The 18,743-nt window shown below is 39.7% G+C and overlaps 1 protein-coding gene across 2 annotated transcripts in view; it reads right to left on the bottom strand.

Moving 5' to 3' along the window:
- Window positions 1–18,743, bottom strand: part of kif26ab (kinesin family member 26Ab) — a 97,250-nt gene that overhangs the window by 38,524 nt on the left and 39,983 nt on the right. Inside the window, exon 4 of one of the 2 annotated variants that reach the window (XM_038291493.1) lies at window positions 12,847–13,055. In XM_038291493.1, the coding sequence (XP_038147421.1) occupies window positions 12,847–13,055 (209 nt within the window). Of the gene's footprint in view, window positions 1–6,192; window positions 6,332–12,846; window positions 13,056–18,743 lie in introns of those variants that run through there. The other variant, XM_038291494.1, reaches the window with a different exon arrangement.

Genomic DNA, 18,743 nt, shown 5'->3' with positions numbered 1-18,743 from the left:
AATCTTGGTGATAAATATAGTTTTCAGCAGATGGGTGGTAGACGATGATGAAGACACCCACCCACCCACCTCTGGCATTGCTGACGAAGATTAACGGCTGCTTTCATCTCTCCCTTTTTCTGTATTTTCTCCGTGCTGCTCAGATGTCGCTTCAGGTATTCTGCTGTAAACTCCTCTCCATGGCTGCAGGAAGGCTGGAATAGCTTTACATCCTTCACACACATTTTGAACTCTAGTTTACCCAGCATGCCACCCACATCTTCCCTTAAAAACCTCAGGCGCTTCTACTCAGGGCAAGCAAAAAAAGTCTTGGCACTCACCTCCAGTCATCGCAGCGTGAATGACGTTTCCTGTCTGCATAAATACACACACTGAACGCAGGATATCTCAGACAAAAGACTAGTAAGTATGAATCACTTGAGACAATTCTTCAATCAAATATATTGTCCTTTTAATTCCATTCATAAGACAAATGAAGACCTTGATGAGAACAGGATTGACAGGCGGAGGGGTAAAAGTCAGCTTTCTTCTGCTCCACTTCCTTGCTTCATTAATCACTTTCTGCCAGCGTAAGTCACCTAGCGATTATTTATTTGCACTTCTCCGCACAAGGGCTATCACAACAAACAGGCCTGCAGGCAGCTAAGAACATTTGGGGTGATTAATCAGCACACTGTCGGGACAGACAGAACGTGGTGGGGGAGGAGGGATTCTAACACGTGTATCTTAATCTTTTATCTATATTCCAGCCAAAAGGGGACTCAACAAAATCTAGACAGAGGTTCACTTGAACCAAGCTTGACAATAATGGCCATAACTGTGAAGGTAGATGTAGTAGCATATACTGTAGCAGAAAAACCAACTAGTTTGAGATAAAAGGCAGTAATAGCTATTTGGATGACAAGATTCAATAAACAAAAAATTTAATAATGGGCTTCTGTTACATTCTTAGTGTGCAAAGTATTTGATGGAAACTACTTTTTATGACTGTGATTACAAAGTAAACTGTCTCACGAAAGTATAATTTTATGTGTAGCATAAATTCAATGTTATGGTCTAAAATCTTGTGAAAGGCTAATGAGTGAAAGACCTATTGTGCCACAAGAAGAGGGCTGCAAACGATCATGCTAAACAAGCTCCTTAAAACTAACAGAAAGTTTAGTTGATGAAAAAAAGTTTGGTAGAAACTCCTCCACAAGCAACCACAGCTACGGCAGCCTTGAGAGGGTTGTGGAGCAAATCTTACCAAAGTTTCAGCCAATCAGTGTAGTCAGTGCATCAACAGCCACCACACAAAACTGTCCTTGTTTTTTGCAGCTATCCAACTAAAACAGATTTTGCATCATTTATAGAAGAGAAAAAAGCAGCACCACTGGTCCAAATTCTTCTTTTAAAATAGAAGTACATTTTGCATTTTATTTGGAATTAGGGTCCAAGGGACTAGAGGACGGGTTTAGAGGCACAGAACTGAAATCAATAGAGGTCAGGAGTGAACTGTTTGCAGTTTATGTTATAAACATGAAGTTTTAGATAACTTCATGTTTACCATTGCTGACAAGCTTTAAGAAGATACTGCTTTTAATTTCCAAAATAATTTGATCACTTTAAGAGAGCATTTCCTCTTCACATGCATCATTGATGTGAGGCATTGCTGTAGATTCCATGACACAATGCAAGCAAATATGTTATGGTGCTCCCCTTTTGGACTTTGAGTTTTCAGTTATACAAGTCATTCTGTTTTGTTTATCTTTGTTGTTGTTTTTTTATTTTGTGTTATATGTAAGCATTACTGAGTTATTCTCTGTTGCCCCCTTGTGCCTGTCTCCTTTTCCGGAGCTCACTTCTATTCACACCTGCTCCATATCAGATGATTAGCCATGTCTTTGTGTTGTCTCCCATATATACACTCCCCCTGTTCAGTTTTTCAGTGCTGGCTTCTCGCTGATACTTGGCTCCCCATGTGTGTTTTCTCCTAATGTCTCCTGGCTTTTTGGTTTGATTCTTGGGGGGGGTGGGGGGGTGGGGGGGGGGGGGGTTGTTATCTTTTTTATTTTATTAAACCTAGAAGAATTCATCTCTGCCTCCCATGATGTCTGCATTTGGGACCTCAACCAACCTCCATCCCAACGTGGACAAAATACTGTCGCTACGTTCTCACCCAGGAGGACTGACCATACAAAGTCAATAACTCAATGCAATCAGCTGGGTTTTTAAAACCCTAAAACCCAGCTGATTACAGAGCTCCACTGACATATGAAGCTGTTTCTTTTAAAATCCTAGTTTTACCTTGGTACTGGTAATTGGCTTGTTTCCTTATGGTATCCTGAGAAAATGTGTGCCTGATTTAGACTAAGTAGTTTATTTTCTATGGCACACTTGTAAAATCAACAAATACACACAGTGAGCCAATACTATTGTATGTGGATAAAGAGATTTTGTAAAACACTGCCACTGGTGCTCCTGCGCAGGCAGTAATCCTGTCTGTTCAAGACAATGCATGTGGAGATACAAATAGCAGGGATAAACCCACTTTGTAGCTTTCAATATTATGGAGAGGTGTCCAAACATACCAAGATATAAGAACCAAGCAGAACAAATCTTTGTATTTCACCTCTTACATGTGCAAAGTGGAGCAGATATGCATTAGTTACAATGTTTTGCCTCGGCCCATAGCTCAATTTGTATTATTACATCCGTTTAGAGAAAGTTTAAAGGTTAATTTGTACATTTAGAGATAATAGTAGAATCTACGATACAGCAGTTTCATTGACCCGGAATTTAATAATCAAACCTTCTGCAGCAAAGATATTCATAGATTTAGATTTTAAAAAACTGTGATCACAAATGGATCATCATGGAGGGTGATGAGACAAAAGCTAAATCATCTGTGCTAACAATCACCAACCCTCAGTGGTAATCAAAATTCCTGACTATTAAAAGACCAGTGAAACCATTTGGCCTGAAGGAGTTCCTGCTCATGTGTGTCTCTCAAAAAATAAAGCACAAGGGTTTGGGGAAATCAACTTGCAACTGGTGATTAGGCAGCTATTAGTTGTTCATATTGAAAGGAAGGGCATAGTGCAGCTGAGCATTGTGGAGCAGTGATGCCTGAGAAGCCCCAGCAGGAACCACCTTTGTTTATCCAGATTGCAGAGCATAAAGGCAGCTCACAGGAGATCATCTGGCTCTTTTCTACAACTGCCCACAATAAGGTCATAAACCTCCACAGCACATGTTATCTGCCACTCTTTCTTATTTCACTCTTACACTCTATCTGAGCCACAATGTGAAAGTGACTCCTCCTAATGACAATGATAATAGACTCCATTTGCATGACACCTTTCACTGAGGGGCACTAAAGAGGTTTAGATGGCATCCTTGAGCCCCCACAGTCTTGATACATAATATCCATTCCACAGGATGGGAGTAAGAGAAATATTCTTGATAACTAAACGCTAATGTACTATCATGAAGCCCCAGGGGCAGCCATCAAAGCTGTTATCCAGTTAAACTGGGAATGTTTGACGTGGGCAGGCAAACTGAGCCGGAAAGGGGCTGATGCTCAGGGCACGGCCTCTCCTGCCCACATGCAACTAATCGCACACAATTTAGCCTTTTTTACCGTGGCCACTACAGAGCTTAGTGACAAAAGCAGCTTTGTGTCAAGTGATATACCTACTACAGATGCAGTGAGAATCAGACATAAACTCAAAAACCTTACATAAGACTTTTTATGGTCAGTATAACTACATTCTGACATATTCTAATTTTTATTATTTGTGAAGCCCCTAATAATTCATTTAGAATAAGCATTGAGATCTGAGAAGCTCTAAAAAGGAGAACAAGACTTTGAGGTGGAAAAAAAAGATATATATTTTGGAAGACATCAAAATAAATCGTCCACCAAATTGTCAATCATTCTGATGATATGTTTACGTAAGGCCGCCCAAGGTCCTTATTTTCACTTACCGGTGGTGAGTCTGACATAGTGGAAAAATTGCAAATCTTCTTTTGGAAGGTAAGCTTGTATTAGTGATGCAAACAGCAACTTTTAAACAGAGCGTGCACAAGGAGAAATGGGCTCGTGCATGCTTTTGCAGGTGTTTAAAAGGCGTTCCTTCTCGGGAGGGGGTACAGGGATTGCATGTGCATTTTTTTTTAAGTGGAGAGAACAAGTCTTTTCACAGTGTGCAAAAATCCTCCACTATACCTTTAAGGTAAGAATATAAATTCTCCTGAGATAAACACAAATACTACTGTTTTAGTTATGCTAGCTACTACACTAATATAAAATGCTTAACTCAAAACAATATTGTCGTTGCTTGAATTGTTCGAAAATCTTGGTTGACAAAGATAGTGGGGTAGTCTTAAACTCTGCCTCTATTGAAAAGCCATTTACTGCAGGATGGTAATAAAAAATGTTTGATCCTGCTTTTTTAATTAACTCCTTTCATACGCTCAAAACGAAATAAGAAAATGCTAAACGTGAGACTAGATATCAGCGCCAAAATCCTGATGGGGGCATTTCTAATCCCTACAGAAAAGATATCCATGTTTCACATTCACTTATTTGTGTATGAGATAAATCTGTCAGGTGTGGATAGCAGTGCTTTCCCTGCTCTCCATGGGGCTCAATGCATGTGGTGTCTGGGTGAATGCACAGGCTTACGTCAGCACTTCAGCTCTCTTGTCATCCCTGCATTCACTGACCCCCTTCAGGCAATGTGAGTGGGCCAGACACACTTCCTGACTCAGGGGGTTTATGTAGGGGAACAAGAGAAAGGGGATCTGAATATTTCTACATTATCAGCAGGATAAAACTTCAGCAGTTCTTCCTTTCCAATTCCTGTAGCTGTTCAGATCATCAGGAATCATCAGGAATTATGGCACTGCAGTATCGGTCATTGCAGAACCCAAAACCTTAGGATGCAGGGGGAACATAATGTATCAGGATAAACATTTTAAAAGTAGTAAGACAGTGAACAACTATGCAAAATGCATTTCTCTACAGTGTAGGATTATTACAGGTGTACAATGTGTTTATTTTTTTCCTTCATGATGTTCAATACTGTCAACTGAGTTCATGATAACAATCCAGAGTTTTACACGCTGCGATTTTAACATTATTTTTGTAATGTTTTGCAAGTGAGGGGTAAAAGAAACTTTAACTATGACTACATCATACATGGATGGACAGACGTTTTAAAAGTAGTGAGTGAGAGACAGCTGGATTGATAGAATCTTGGTTGGACAGATAAGTTTTAGACTTAAAAAAAAAAGACATACAAATATTTTTCACACTCGTTTCACAATCTGCATTTCTTAATAAAAAAAATAACATCATTAGCCCAACAGAGAAATATAATTCTGAATTAGGGATGCACCCTTTTGCTGCATGTATATGAATGAGTGTGTCTGTGAAGGCGGTGGGATAAATCTGCATCATGCAGATCCCTTAGGCCACAAGGACGGCCTGAGCCTTTATCAACACCTCAGCCTTGATAAAACCAGACAGATCTTGAACGAATTCACACCTGGGTTATCCTGCCTGCTGCAGCATTTTCATAGCCTCAGCTGGTGCCACAAATGTTAGCTGCAGCAAAGAAGGAGCCATTAGCCCCATCAGCCTGATTATGACAGGGAAAAAAAAGCAGCTGGTATTTTATCCACCAGCAAACAAAGACAAATACAGGGAAGCTCAACCGTCCCTGCTCCCACCCACTCAATATTTGTGATGAGCCACTACCCGCCCTGGGCATGTGTTGCTGAGATTCAACAGATTGATATGAGTCTATACTCATTTGTCAATCTCCAGAGATACACGCAGTATTAACATTTTCTGCCATGCAGTGGCCGTTTCCTCAAAAATAAAGCCCAGATTTCTGCAGTATCTTCTGCAGCTACGTACCATACAGTCTGCTTACACTCTCTCTCGGTGGAGAAATCCATCTCGCTGCAGCTTGACAACAAAACTATTAGCCCCTCACCTCGAGGGAGCACAGTCCAACTCCAGCAGCACAAAACTGCACATACCACAGGGTGAAAAAAGGAGGGAGTGACACACAAAGAAAGATAGATCGGGAGAGAGGAAAAAAAACAGCTCACAGGGCAGATTCAAGCCCACAAACACACACAAGAAGACTCTCACACATCCAGGTGAGCTCAGATTTCGCTGTGTACAACATAACTTACTTGACTCCCATAGCAGTGAATCCAATATTCTTCTCCACTGACACAGACCTCCCTCTCCTGACGCTTCCGGAGAGGAACATCAGTCTAAACCTGACTTCTGAATGACAGTATTTATAAGCACATTCATCCCAGGCAGCTAGTGGCCTGCTCTGAGTCTACATCCCCCGGCTATGTGGGCCAGACTGACTATGCTCAGTAGACCCCTCTGCTCCCTGTAATCTATTCTGTCTGTTTGTCACTGCCTGAGATCCCTGCTGTCAATCACACAATCACAGCACAGCAATCCAAACAGGACTGCTCTGCTTTGTCTGTCCCTAGAGTAGCTACATGGACCCCCCCCCCCCCCCCACCCCCCCGCTGTTATAGAATAAAACCATTGCATTTCCTCAAGCTCCACACGTTTGCCTGTCCCCCAGCTGACACAGCACTTGACCTCAACGTCTCTTCCTGGAAGGTACTCTGCCTAAGTGAGGGTGTGTGTGCTTGTGTGTCTGGGTGGAGGGGCTCTCTGTTTTTATAGGAACCACAGCTCACCCAACATGCATCACCTGCAAAGGTCAGTCTCTGCCTCATCTGGTAGGAGTTTAAGTTTCTTTCTTAAAAAGAACGGAAGGAAGGAACCAGACTGTTTGGTCTGTTGTGGTATAAAAAGTGTTAAAAGAAAAAAGTCAAAGGTCTTGATTTAGTTGATGGGGACCCTTCCTCTGTATTCCGGCCAAGGTTAAAGAAGAACTGTTTCCATCAAACTTTTTTTTTGTTGTGTATTTTGAAGAGCTAGGTGGAAACAGCTACTTAAAATAAGCTTACTATGTTTCTCCCCAAAAGGCTTTTATGCTCACTTTTCCAAAAAATCGCTGAAAGGAAATGGAATCACATCTTTCTAATATGTTCTGAAGAAGCAAATATTTACGTCACTGGACTGATCAGCCATTTTGGTCGCCACTGGCATCTTGAATGCAAGTATTTCAGCTCCGTATCTCGATGTCTTTGAATGCATGAACCATCGCTTATTATAGCTTACATGATAAAGTAAGCAATACTTGCATGATTACAGAGCATTTATTAAAACCTCAATCAATGGCTGATCTTTGGTTCCGGCTGCAGCAACATATGGTAAGGTTAGGTTTTGCATTGCCTCGTTAATTTGCTCAAATGGATGGAAACACGTCTAATTAGCATTTTCTTACAACGTTTTCAAAGTTTAATCTAAATTAGGAACACAGCTAATGTCTATGTGGACATTATGGATGGGTGGATGAACGGACGGAAGGACAGATGGACAGATGGACAGACAGACACATAGTTGGACGGACTGATGGATGAATACACATGTTGCATCACTGACTCCTTGACAATCAACTAGTATAAACTCTGTGGCCTTTGTTAACAATTGCTGTGCTCAGATGAATGGACAACAGACTTAAGTAAGTGATCCAGCATATGTTTGTCCTGCACTGACATCGCACTAGAGATGCACGTCCCTCCCCCTGATAAAATTACAGTCCACTGAAGATAAGTGGGCTTTTGCAACTTCCTAATTCCCACTCCACTTTTGAAAAAAAAATTAGTCACATTTTACTCCCACAAGCTAATCACATGTTTCCATGGTTACTCCAAGCAGCCTGAGGGATCAAGGACAGAGTGTTGCTGACACAAAGGCGGTGTTTTGCGTTTGCAAGTCTAAATAGACCTGCTGCCACAATTATAAGAGGATTCCTGCTCAATCACAGTCATTACTGCATTATTCACCTGGGCAGCAGCTGCAAAGCAGTGATGGGTGACCATAAAACCACTTCCTCCTGACGGTCCCCCCAGGGCCGCATTCCAGCAAACAGTTGTCTGCCCTTCTTCTGCAGCACCTCACCTGTCTTTAGTGTGCCACCTTAATGTCAGTGAGCCTATAAACTCTTTTATTCTTTACCTCTTTATATTATCCAAGTGAGTAAACCATCTCTAGGGTGGGATCAGTGCAAGGAAACAATGTAACAAATAGACTCACCACATCCTCCAAACACCTATAAAGAAAGGCCTATTAATAAATCATGAGCACTGTCTAATAATGCTATGAAGAACAGAGTCTACTGATATATCTGGGCTGCAAACTGAGCAGTGGACCCCCCCCCCCAAGCAGTGTCCACCCAAAAGTCCCATGAGTGCAACACATAATAAACACAGCATCATGATCAGCAGGTGCTGATGGGACCCAGCGACAGGCAGAGGAACCTGCAAAGCAGCAGTTAGTTCTTCTATCTAGCGCCTACTGAGAACTCCCCCTGTTTTCATTACACAACACTCTGTCAATACACTAATCATATGCTCCGTCACAAGGCAATCAGTGCTTAACGTGCAAGTCAGCTGAACGCATGGCTCTAAATTCATTACCCTCTCCCAACCGCTGTAACACACATAATGAGATGCAGACGCACACTCCATTCAGTCCGAGGTTGACCCCAGATTCGTCCCGTCTTCCTGGGACTTTATAGTTAGTGTAATTGACAAATGGTCATTGCAGACCTAGAGGTCAGCCTCGTTTCAGCGATCTTCTGCATTCATGAAAAAGGGAAGATAAAAGAGGGCAATCCAATCCATTTTTGTTTACAAATGACTTACAGTGTTCACTTACTGTGCAACGCGAACGAGATAGAGATATGTCAGGGATTCATTTGTGGGCCGGGTTAACGCTCTTTTTTTTTTTATACACTGAATTAAAAAGAAATAGCAAATCATTAAATCAATTGTGCCAGCTGTATTATAAACCAATTGAATAAACAAATCTTTTTTTACACATTAGCAAATGTATTTATATGGTCATACAACGCAGGAGCTGTAAATAAATAAAAAATTATAAATATGTGATACTTATAATCTTTATTGAACAGAGATGTAAAACTATCATTAAAAGACAGAACATCTGACCTTGACATGCTCTGAGAATATTTGCTACTTCATGTTGAATGCTATCTTTTTGATAGTTCTCCGTTTTTAGTGTAATTCAGAATCCAGTGCTGGGAAAGAATTTGTGCTGGTAGCAGTGTCAGAACACCGTTATTCTGGTTCAGACGACTGTTAAAACTTGGCTCTATGCTAATGCTAGTATGTTTTTCTAATCATGTTAGAAACTTTTTTGCATAAAGGCCTTCTCTTTTTTTATCATCACATCCTTCCAAGCACGGCAGAGAAGTTATGCTGCTCTGCAGTGCATGGCTGCTAAATTTGCACTATTAAGGTGTTAACTTGAGGAGTTTATTGAGATTGTATATTTACAAAGAGAACATTCTGCATGTCTTTCTGCATCCTTTTCACCACCTAACAGTGGAGATTGTCCCAAAACGAACCTAGATTTATTTACTAGATTGCTCTTAGTCCGAAGTAAACGGAAGTCACCTGCCGCCATTTGGTACTCCCCACTTACAAGGAGTGGCGCCTTAAAAATGCTCATAAGGTATATGTAATTATCTTAAAAATGAAATGTAATCAATACATCTATATTACATGTAATCATCAATATCGCACTGTTGGCACAGTGTTGGGTGTGTGTGTGGGAGTTTAATATATTCTTAATATCTGACTGGAATATTATCATGCTCCATTAACATAATAATTTTGTTGTGATGGATTTGTATGTTATTTTACATGATTTTTAGACTTCATACTGAGTATGCACTGTGTCGCGCCTATTTTTTTTATCATAATTTACAGTAATCTACTTAAGCTAGGAAACAGCGTGTGCGTCGAAATGATGACTTTATCTTTACTTTAAAAGTCTTAAGCCCCCCTGAAAATCAGAACATCGTCGTTGTTCTGTGCTGTAGTGCATGTATTGTTTAAATTCCAGTAGGGAGTACCAATATGGCAGCTGGTGACTTTACAGTACCTTTTACTACCAATGGCCTATCAGCAATCCAGTGAATAAATAAGAGATCAGTGTGCATGGCTGCTAAATATGCACTATTTAGGAGTTAACTTGAGGAGTTAATTGAGAGTACAGATTTACAAACAGAACTACATAAATTGAATTCTGCATCCCTTTCACCAATAAACAGTGTAAATCAGGGGTCTGCAACCTTTCTAGAAAACCTTTTTTTTTTAAATCTTGTATAGGAAATCAGCTGTTGCCATCTCAAACAATCAACAATTCATGTATTTTTAATGTTAAAACATATAATTTTCAAGCTAATTCATAGAAAAATGTCTCTTAAAACATATTTCTGGTTCTTTTAATCTCATTCTTTTCCATCTTATAAAAAACGCTAAAGCTATTGATACCGGTATATATTATAGTAAATTATTTGGCTCTTTATATACATTTTAACTACTATTAAGAGCCGCTTGAGAGGGTCCAAAGAGCCATATGTGGCTCTGGAACCGCAGGTTCCAGACCCCTGGTGTAAATGGTCCCAGACCGGACTCTGGCTTGGCTCATGTTCTGTACTAGAACCACTCTGGCATTACTTATCTTGCAAAATCCAGTGAGGATCCACTTAAGAATTAAGAGTGTGGCCCTCTAGTGGAAGGCTTTAACTGTACAAGATTGACTAACCCTTTGTTTCGGCATCGCATCAACCCTTTCCTAAGTCAAAGTAGAAAACCCATTAGTTTAGAACTTCCTTTGACAGTTAAAATTAAACTGATGTATCAATAGTTTAACCTTTTGTATTTGCTTTACTAACTGCTTTTATCATGTTATCTTTATTAGCTTTTATTCTGCTTTTATTTTCCTTGTAATTCAATGTTAAAATAAATAAACTTGCATTGTGTAAACCCACCAGCCCCATTGTGATAAAAAGGAGGTGGCAGCTTTATACTGTGGAAATGTTCATTACGAAGAAAAATACTTTTTGACAAGCATTGATTTTTTTTTTTTTTATGTTGATAAAATACTAAATAGTGCAAAGGAGGGCAACCTTTATTAAGCAATATATCCATTAAAGTTTTAACGTTAAAGTTTTTTGTATGAATAAAAAAATACATATTAAACAGTTAACTGTTAAATCTTATGTTCATAGGGCTCATATTTCTCTCTCAGCAGAGGTTAAATTGAAGCACCAAGGCCCAGGCTAATTGTGATCTAATTAAAATTACATTTCTGAGCAAAGACGGTGTTGCTGAATGTCAGACAAATGTCTAAAGAGACGTTTATACTCCACTGGGGTAAAAACGGCTCTTTGCTTATTCTGCTCCTACATTCTGTGCTTTCAGCTTTTACACATGCAGGCCACTAATTGAATCTGCAGAGAACAAAAGATGAATACTAATCAGAAATAAAATTTCAATCAGCTAGAAAGTATGATGGACATGATTTGATCCACTTTTCTTACTTTAAATTAGTCGCAAAGAAGCAAAATACTGTTGATTGATGCGTTTTCTTTTTTCACTTTTTGTACCGCAAGTTTCTTTCAGTAATTACAAAGAGAGAACAGCTGCAAAAGGTCAAGAAGTCGGTGTACTTCGAATCAAGTGAAAAAATCTCTACCTTGTCTTTTTTTGTAACAACGTGATGATGTTTAATCTGATATTTGATTGTTTTTTTTTATGGGCCAAGTGAAACACAGAACTGTTGGCAACAGATTTTCTTTGGGATCAGATGAAAGGTGGACACCGATCAGCACCAGTTATAAGAGAAAAAACATGCCTTCAGATTAGACACCTCGCTTTGAGCTCACATCCAAACAAAACATGAAAATTCAAGAATCAAAATCAGAAATTAACACTGCAGCTATAACCATTGTGAGAAGGAGGAGTCATGTTCAGTGAAGGATCTAGGCTGTCCTGCTGGTAAAGCAAAAGGCTTTACAGTTGCATGATATACCCTGATGCTGTGAAAACTGGCAAGATAAAAACCATTTGGACTGCTCAAAGAAAAGCTCAACTTCAATAAGAGCTTCCTGTCACACACCACAGGTCCCATCATTGGTTCCTTATACCTCCTGTGGAGCAAGGTTTCAATGCAACCATGATGCACCCAAGCCAGCATTCTCCTTTCATCAGCATTCATCACAGCATAGCACTTATTGTAGAGGAGGAAGGCAATGTATGCATAGAGCAGACTGCCAAACCATCTATCAAGGACAGCCAACTAGAGAGGGAGGATACACAGATGCATAGACAGTAGGACTGCAGGACACACGTATGGATTGATGTTTTCAGTCTTGTTTTCTTATTCATCTGAGAAGAACATTAAAAAACTTCCCAAGCTCCAAGCAAAAAATGGATTTAACTAAAAAAAAAACTGAGGGCTCCTGAACTATTGCTCCTGATACATCTGAGCCTCAGCTGTCTGAGTAAACACAGAAAAAAATGACTAACTAAACATCACAAAATACCTCAGGACAATATTAAGCTTTACCATAAACCCTCTTCGTGACACACTCACCCTTTTTACAAAGTTATGTAACTCTAGTCCCATTCAAGTTCACTGATGCTTGTCAATGAAGGTTAATTTAGTCCCATGATGCACATCCCAAAGAGGAGTGGAAGTGAAGCATGGTAGAAACATCTCTCCTGAATAGATGAGTATAAAAACTTCAACTATTATCTTTAGTGGCAGAAGAAGGCAAGTCTGTGCAAATCAGAATGCCTGCAACCAACAAAGCAGACAATATAGCACAACGGCACAATCAAATAGAACTTTGGTTTGACAGCAGAGGTGCTTACCTGATGAAGAAGGACGCAGCTGTAGATGAGGAAGGAGAGGCTGATGCACTGGTTATGGGTACAGGAAGACCTGCATGGTTGGGGTCTTTCAGTCTGCAGGGTGTTAAAGATGTGGTGGTGGTGTAGGTCCTGGTGGTCTCTGTCAAGGTGGTGATTGGGTTCTCCAAGGTTGTGACATCACTTTCTGCTTCTCCCATCAAACTTTGAGCCTGTTAATAAACAGATAAAGAGATAAGACCACAACCTGAGCTCATGGCAGTCCTGCTTACCTTATTTCCACTCCATTTGCTCCCCCCTCTGCCCTCCTTTGCCACAGATGGATGGGCAGCTGCTGCAAACTGTAAGGGTTAGTGGCAGTCAGCAGTATCCACAGCAGAGAGCTCCCTACAGAACAACAGGGATGCTGCACCATTCATTTATTCTGGCACCACTCACAAGGTTGCTCTGGATGTAACATACTGTAATTAAGCAATAACCCGCATTTAATTAGCAATTAAATCACTAGTGATTTAGCTCACTCTGCACTCCTGATTATATCTATACCTTCATGGCCAATTTGGCACTCATGCAGGTTGAATCAGAATGCCTGTGAGTGAGTTTTAAAGAGGGTAAAATGACCTGTGATTTGTGCATAGTTTGAATAACTAGGAGGTGTCTGAGCTGTGCATACTGTACATGACGCACCCTGCTCGGAAAGCAGGCAACAGAACAGGAATAAAGTAAGGTGTACCACAACTGATAGAGCCCTGGAGCAACGATACTTCATGCCGAACATGTAGTTCACTCACTGTAAAGGTAGCAATGCTGTGAATGCAGTAGCTGTCTACATATTTAAAACAAATATCCTGAAGGAAACAACCAACATACCCTGAAAGTTCAAAAGATTTAAACAAGTTTGACAAAAAGATTTTACATTTATTGTACTTCTTTTAGTGTAGGATGGCATAAATACTGCAATGCATTGACCTCGGCTAAAATTACATAAATTGTTTCTGTTGTTTTTTGCCTGAGGTCAGTCTGATACTGTAGCCCTACACAAGTATTGTACTTATTTTGATAAATAACACTAGAAATGCTAAAATATCACATATTAGGTGCTACATTGTGCTCTATTTCAAATAGTTGCTGAACCAGTTAAATCTTTTTAAATAAAAGAAGAAGCTGTATTCTCAGTGTAAAACATGGAGTGAAATTGTATTTAGCAGGGACTTGTCACAGCATCGATGTCGGTTAGATATAATTAACTATCTATAGTTCCTTTTAATATTACTATAAATAATTGGAAAGAAACCAGCAATAAAATCTTTCATCCGTGCAGCTCAACATAATTGACTTTAAGGTACCTGAACAAGAGCGGCACAAAATAATTAAAACTGCTAAATTGACCAGCTACAATAAAGACTGTAGGAAAAAGGGCAGCTGAGGCTTTTAAAGCTAAGGCAGTTAGCCGGTTCAACTGGTGATGTTATGCATTTTTCAGACATTGAATATACATGGATGTGAAAGCAGTTAATATAACATTGCTCTAAAGTTGTAAAAGACCAAGCAAATGAAAACAGTGTAGACATCTTACACGCTCTTAAATAGTTTAGTGAGCAGCATGAGCAGGATGAATGTTACCATGGAACCATCAGTCTCTGTGTGGATTTACTGTAGAGATAATGGCCTCTTTACTTAACTATGGCACAAAGAAAAACATTTAAAAATAGAATTTGGCTTTTTTTATGGATAAAACTTTGCTTTATTAAGTTAATGTTCCTGCTTAGATAGAAAACTGTTATCTCTCTAGGCAACAAAAATAACAATAAAGAATATTTTTAGGACGACCTTTTGCTATTTATGGATATGGTCATCTCTGATCTTTATAAAAAAAAAAATTTGTTTAAAACCACCATCAAGGATAACTTTAGCCCATTATAGTTATCAGTCAGCTGTGTTCGTCATAACTGCAACAGCATAAATCCCAACAGAGCCCCAATTTCCTTCTGCAGTACAACCTTAAATAGTTTTTTTTGTGATTTATTCATCATCTGTCTTTGTTTATTCATCTGTCCAGGTATTAATAACAGATAATGCTTGGTGTGAAGCAACAACGTAACCAATTAACCAATGCTATGTCTGTGTGCTGTGCCAATGTAGGTCTACTGAAATTTGCTCGCACACTGTCAGGAACAACCCTTCCTTAGCAACAAAAATAACTTCCTCCAAGATCCTTACTTTAAATTTATAAAATTAGTACTACCGGTTATTCATTACAGTGACTGACAGCTGCTCAATTAAAAAAATATAAATATATGTGAGAATTTCTTAGAAAGATTACCATGTAGTCCAAGCCAGATAAAGCTTTTCTGTTTGAAACTGTGACATGGAATGTAACAAGCAATGATCCAAACACAGATCCCTGCACTGCTTCCAGGGTTGAAAGCTCTCACACCAAAGCTGGAGTTGGTGACAAGTTGGGAATTCAATGCATACCAAAGAAGTAGACCCATTACACTCTGGCATGAAAGACTAGAGCATTTGACACGCAGGCGTACAGGAAGTTAGTGCGAAGCTCATCACATCTGCTGCTGATTGACTCGTTGGAGTGTCTGTTTTAAATAGAGTGGCAGCCAATTTAAGGAGGACACACAGACAGTCAGGCACAGGTGGAGCAGTTGTGTGTGCTCCAAGTGGGTAAAATGCAGACTCAACACACGCACACACATTTAAGCTCGGGCTGAGTGCCTAACTGAGTTTTCCCTTTGGTATCAATACGAGACTTAAGCTGTACACCCAAGCCGCTCCCTGCAGCCTTGGACCAGCGCTGGCCCTGATTATGGCTGAGAAGAACAATCTATCCCCCGGTCAGGTAATTAGGCTGTGTCAGTGGAGCCATGTCTCGGATGTCTGCACCAAAAGTCAGTAATGAGCCGACCCCCCCATCCTTTCACCCCCAGTCCCTTATCCTTGGTTCTTTCACTGGAATAAAACATTGAAAGGAGGGAGGGTAAAAGGAGACAAGGCATAGAAAATTTACACATAATAGAAAAAGTGAAGAATTTTTTACATTTGAAAAGACCTGCAAGAGTTGGTGCTCTGATGTCCAAAAGTGAGCAGAGCAGGTCCATATTAAATCAACACACGGCTTCCTTTCAGACTAAAATGGGTCCACTGCAAACTTTGGTTCACGCAGTCAACAGACGATTATAGCTGAGTTAATCTTGCTGTCGTTTTCAGGTGGACTCCGTTTCTTATGGAGGCCAGCTGAGTTTAGAATCCACTGCTAATAATATTTAGTTGCCATTGGAAAGGATCTTTTTAACAGTCTTGACAGAAGATGCCAATAAAAATATTCAACCCTAATTGGAGAAGAAATGCTGTAATTTTCCAAATTTTTCCTGCTTTTTCTTGTCATCTCTGCCATCAGTGGCTGTTTGCCATCTGAGCACAGCTGCACAGAGGCAGCAGCAGCCAAGATCACTGGCTGGTTAGGAAATTGGTGGCAGCCGAGTTAGCTTTGTAGGCAGCCAAAATCTAAGTAAAGAACGGATATCCTCCAAAGTCGAGTGCATGCAGATTAGTCCGCATGTGGTTTTGGAAATTTGAAAGCAAAGGGTGAAACGGTGCTTTGATTCAGTCTGAACAGTCCTGTTCATAATGTGATTTCATATAATGACAGGAAGTGCTAAAAGCTCTAGTCATAACAAAGCTGGAATCTAACAACTTGAATATGTTTCATCTTTCAGCTAAATATATTGAAACATTTATAATAATAGTAATTTATAGTAATATATCCCAAAAATCTATGTGCTACATGGACTTATACATTATTTGCACAAAAAGTCATATATTTAAAGCATACATTTCTCTTAGTGTTGATGGTTATGGGTGACAGATTAAAAGTAAGATTTAATTTTTCATGAAGCCAATAAAAAAGGATGTATAATAAAAAGATGCTAACCTAGTGAAATGCACACCCATGTATTGTTTAATATATTTACTCAACATTTGAAATAATTTTTTTAATAATTTCTCATCTATTAAGATATGCAATGCATGTTCTGATTTGCAGTTGGATGGTGCAGCTCTTCTTTCTTTGAATCTGGCCAAACCTATTAGTCCTCCAAAACCCTGACATGAATTGAAAAGAATTGCATTGGTAAAAATGTGACCAAACTTTGCACAAAACCAGTGGTTAGGGAAGTAAGTGTTTTATGATTTAAGTGGGCTGCAGACATCCTGTTAAGATCGTAAATCTATCTTCCCTTAGGTTGTGAGGAAAGATTATCTGGAATAATGAGAGGTGAGTTGTGGGGCACACTCAGGACAGGCTTTCACTCTACACAAGGCCAACACAAAGAGAACACCAAGAACATGAACACCTAAAGGCTAAATTAACGTAAAACGATTAAGATGGAACAGAAATACCAAGGGAGAATTAGTGCAGGGAGCGAGAGAAGATCCAATGTCAAAATGGGCATGCAGCTGGGATTAAAGATAGAAAATACTTGAATTCCAATGGCAGCGCTAACTGAAGAGATCTTTCTGTTTCAATTTAACATACATAACTCCTCGTGTTAAACAGAGCCCACATGAGAAAGTTTGAGTTATCCGTAATAAATTCCAGATCCTATGTTTGACATTCCCTGAAGAATAGCTGTATAAAACACATAAAGAGTAAATGTGCCAGAACAGCGCAGTAAACTCTTTCCACAAGTTACACAAGGGAGGATCTTGTGCCTTTCAGCACTATGTAACTTCCAGTTCTCAAGAGAGTGTGTGGGCTTTTGTCATTTTGGAGGATCTGGTTTTGATGAAAGAAACCAGCTTTATAAAAAAAAAAGAAAATCAGCAGCATTTGTTGCCTGATGTCCTGAGGGGACGTTCTTCCCAGTACGAGGAAGACCTCAACCTCAGCTGAAGCTTTGAACAGCTCACCCAGGCTCTGAGAGACGCTAATTGCTTTTAGACACAAAGATGGAGAACACAAGTCAGTCTCTCCCGTCTTTGTCTGGCCATTTGGTTTGAACTAGATCGTGTGCGAGCAGCTAAAAGCTTTTGATGATCTACCATAAACCATCTCTGCAGGCACTTGTTGACATTACTCGTTGGGAAAGAAAATCCGTCTTCAGCTTCTAAAGCCCAAAGAAGAAATGAACCCCAAGAGACTCCATTTGCTTATTCCCAAAGCAGAGAAGGAGAGATTTACATCTGACAATGTCTTAGAAAAGTATTCACACCTCCTGCGCTTAATCCAATTTGTGTCAAAATATAAAACACATCTTTACAGAACTTTATCTAAATAACGACTCCCCGGGAAGTGCACAACCAGTTTGCTAAGAGATTCTCCTACATGTGTTCTGCATATCTGCAACTCTTCCAGACATACTATGGTTGATTTTCTTCCACTTTGCTCTACTTTTTGCTGGTTATCATATAAATTTCAGATAAAAAAAATAGATTCACATGACCATCTGTGGAATATTTCACAGTTGCAGAAATTGTTCCAACTATAAAATTTCAAAGGTTCAATAATTTGAGATATCATTAACGTATGTTGTTTAATCTGGGTCCATCATGGCAGCTGTAGAGCGTCACGTTTGTTTATCAGATAGATCTGACGACAGATGTCATCATCATCGCAGTAACTAACCCTTCAGTTGCATATTCCTATCAATAGTCAGAGATAAGCTAAGATCAGAGCCTCTAATAAAACAGCTTATCTTGTGAATAAACAATTTAAAAGGTAAAACCTGTACCCATGACACTAAGGTCAAAAAAATTTAAATGCCAGTCACATCTCTAACAAACCAAGGACAGATGAAGAGTTACAGTCAGAGGATGGTGCAGCTATTTGAATATGTCCTTGAGGAAGAGGTCAGCAGCTTAATGCTGGGATGACCTCTGACTTCAGA

This window comes from Cyprinodon tularosa, unplaced genomic scaffold (genome assembly GCF_016077235.1).
Source record: "Cyprinodon tularosa strain WSP-4 unplaced genomic scaffold, ASM1607723v1 ctg3, whole genome shotgun sequence".
Lineage (NCBI taxonomy): Eukaryota > Metazoa > Chordata > Actinopteri > Cyprinodontiformes > Cyprinodontidae > Cyprinodon > Cyprinodon tularosa.
Note: the sequence above shows the minus strand (reverse complement) of the source record. Positions and strands in the feature narration are given on the sequence as shown.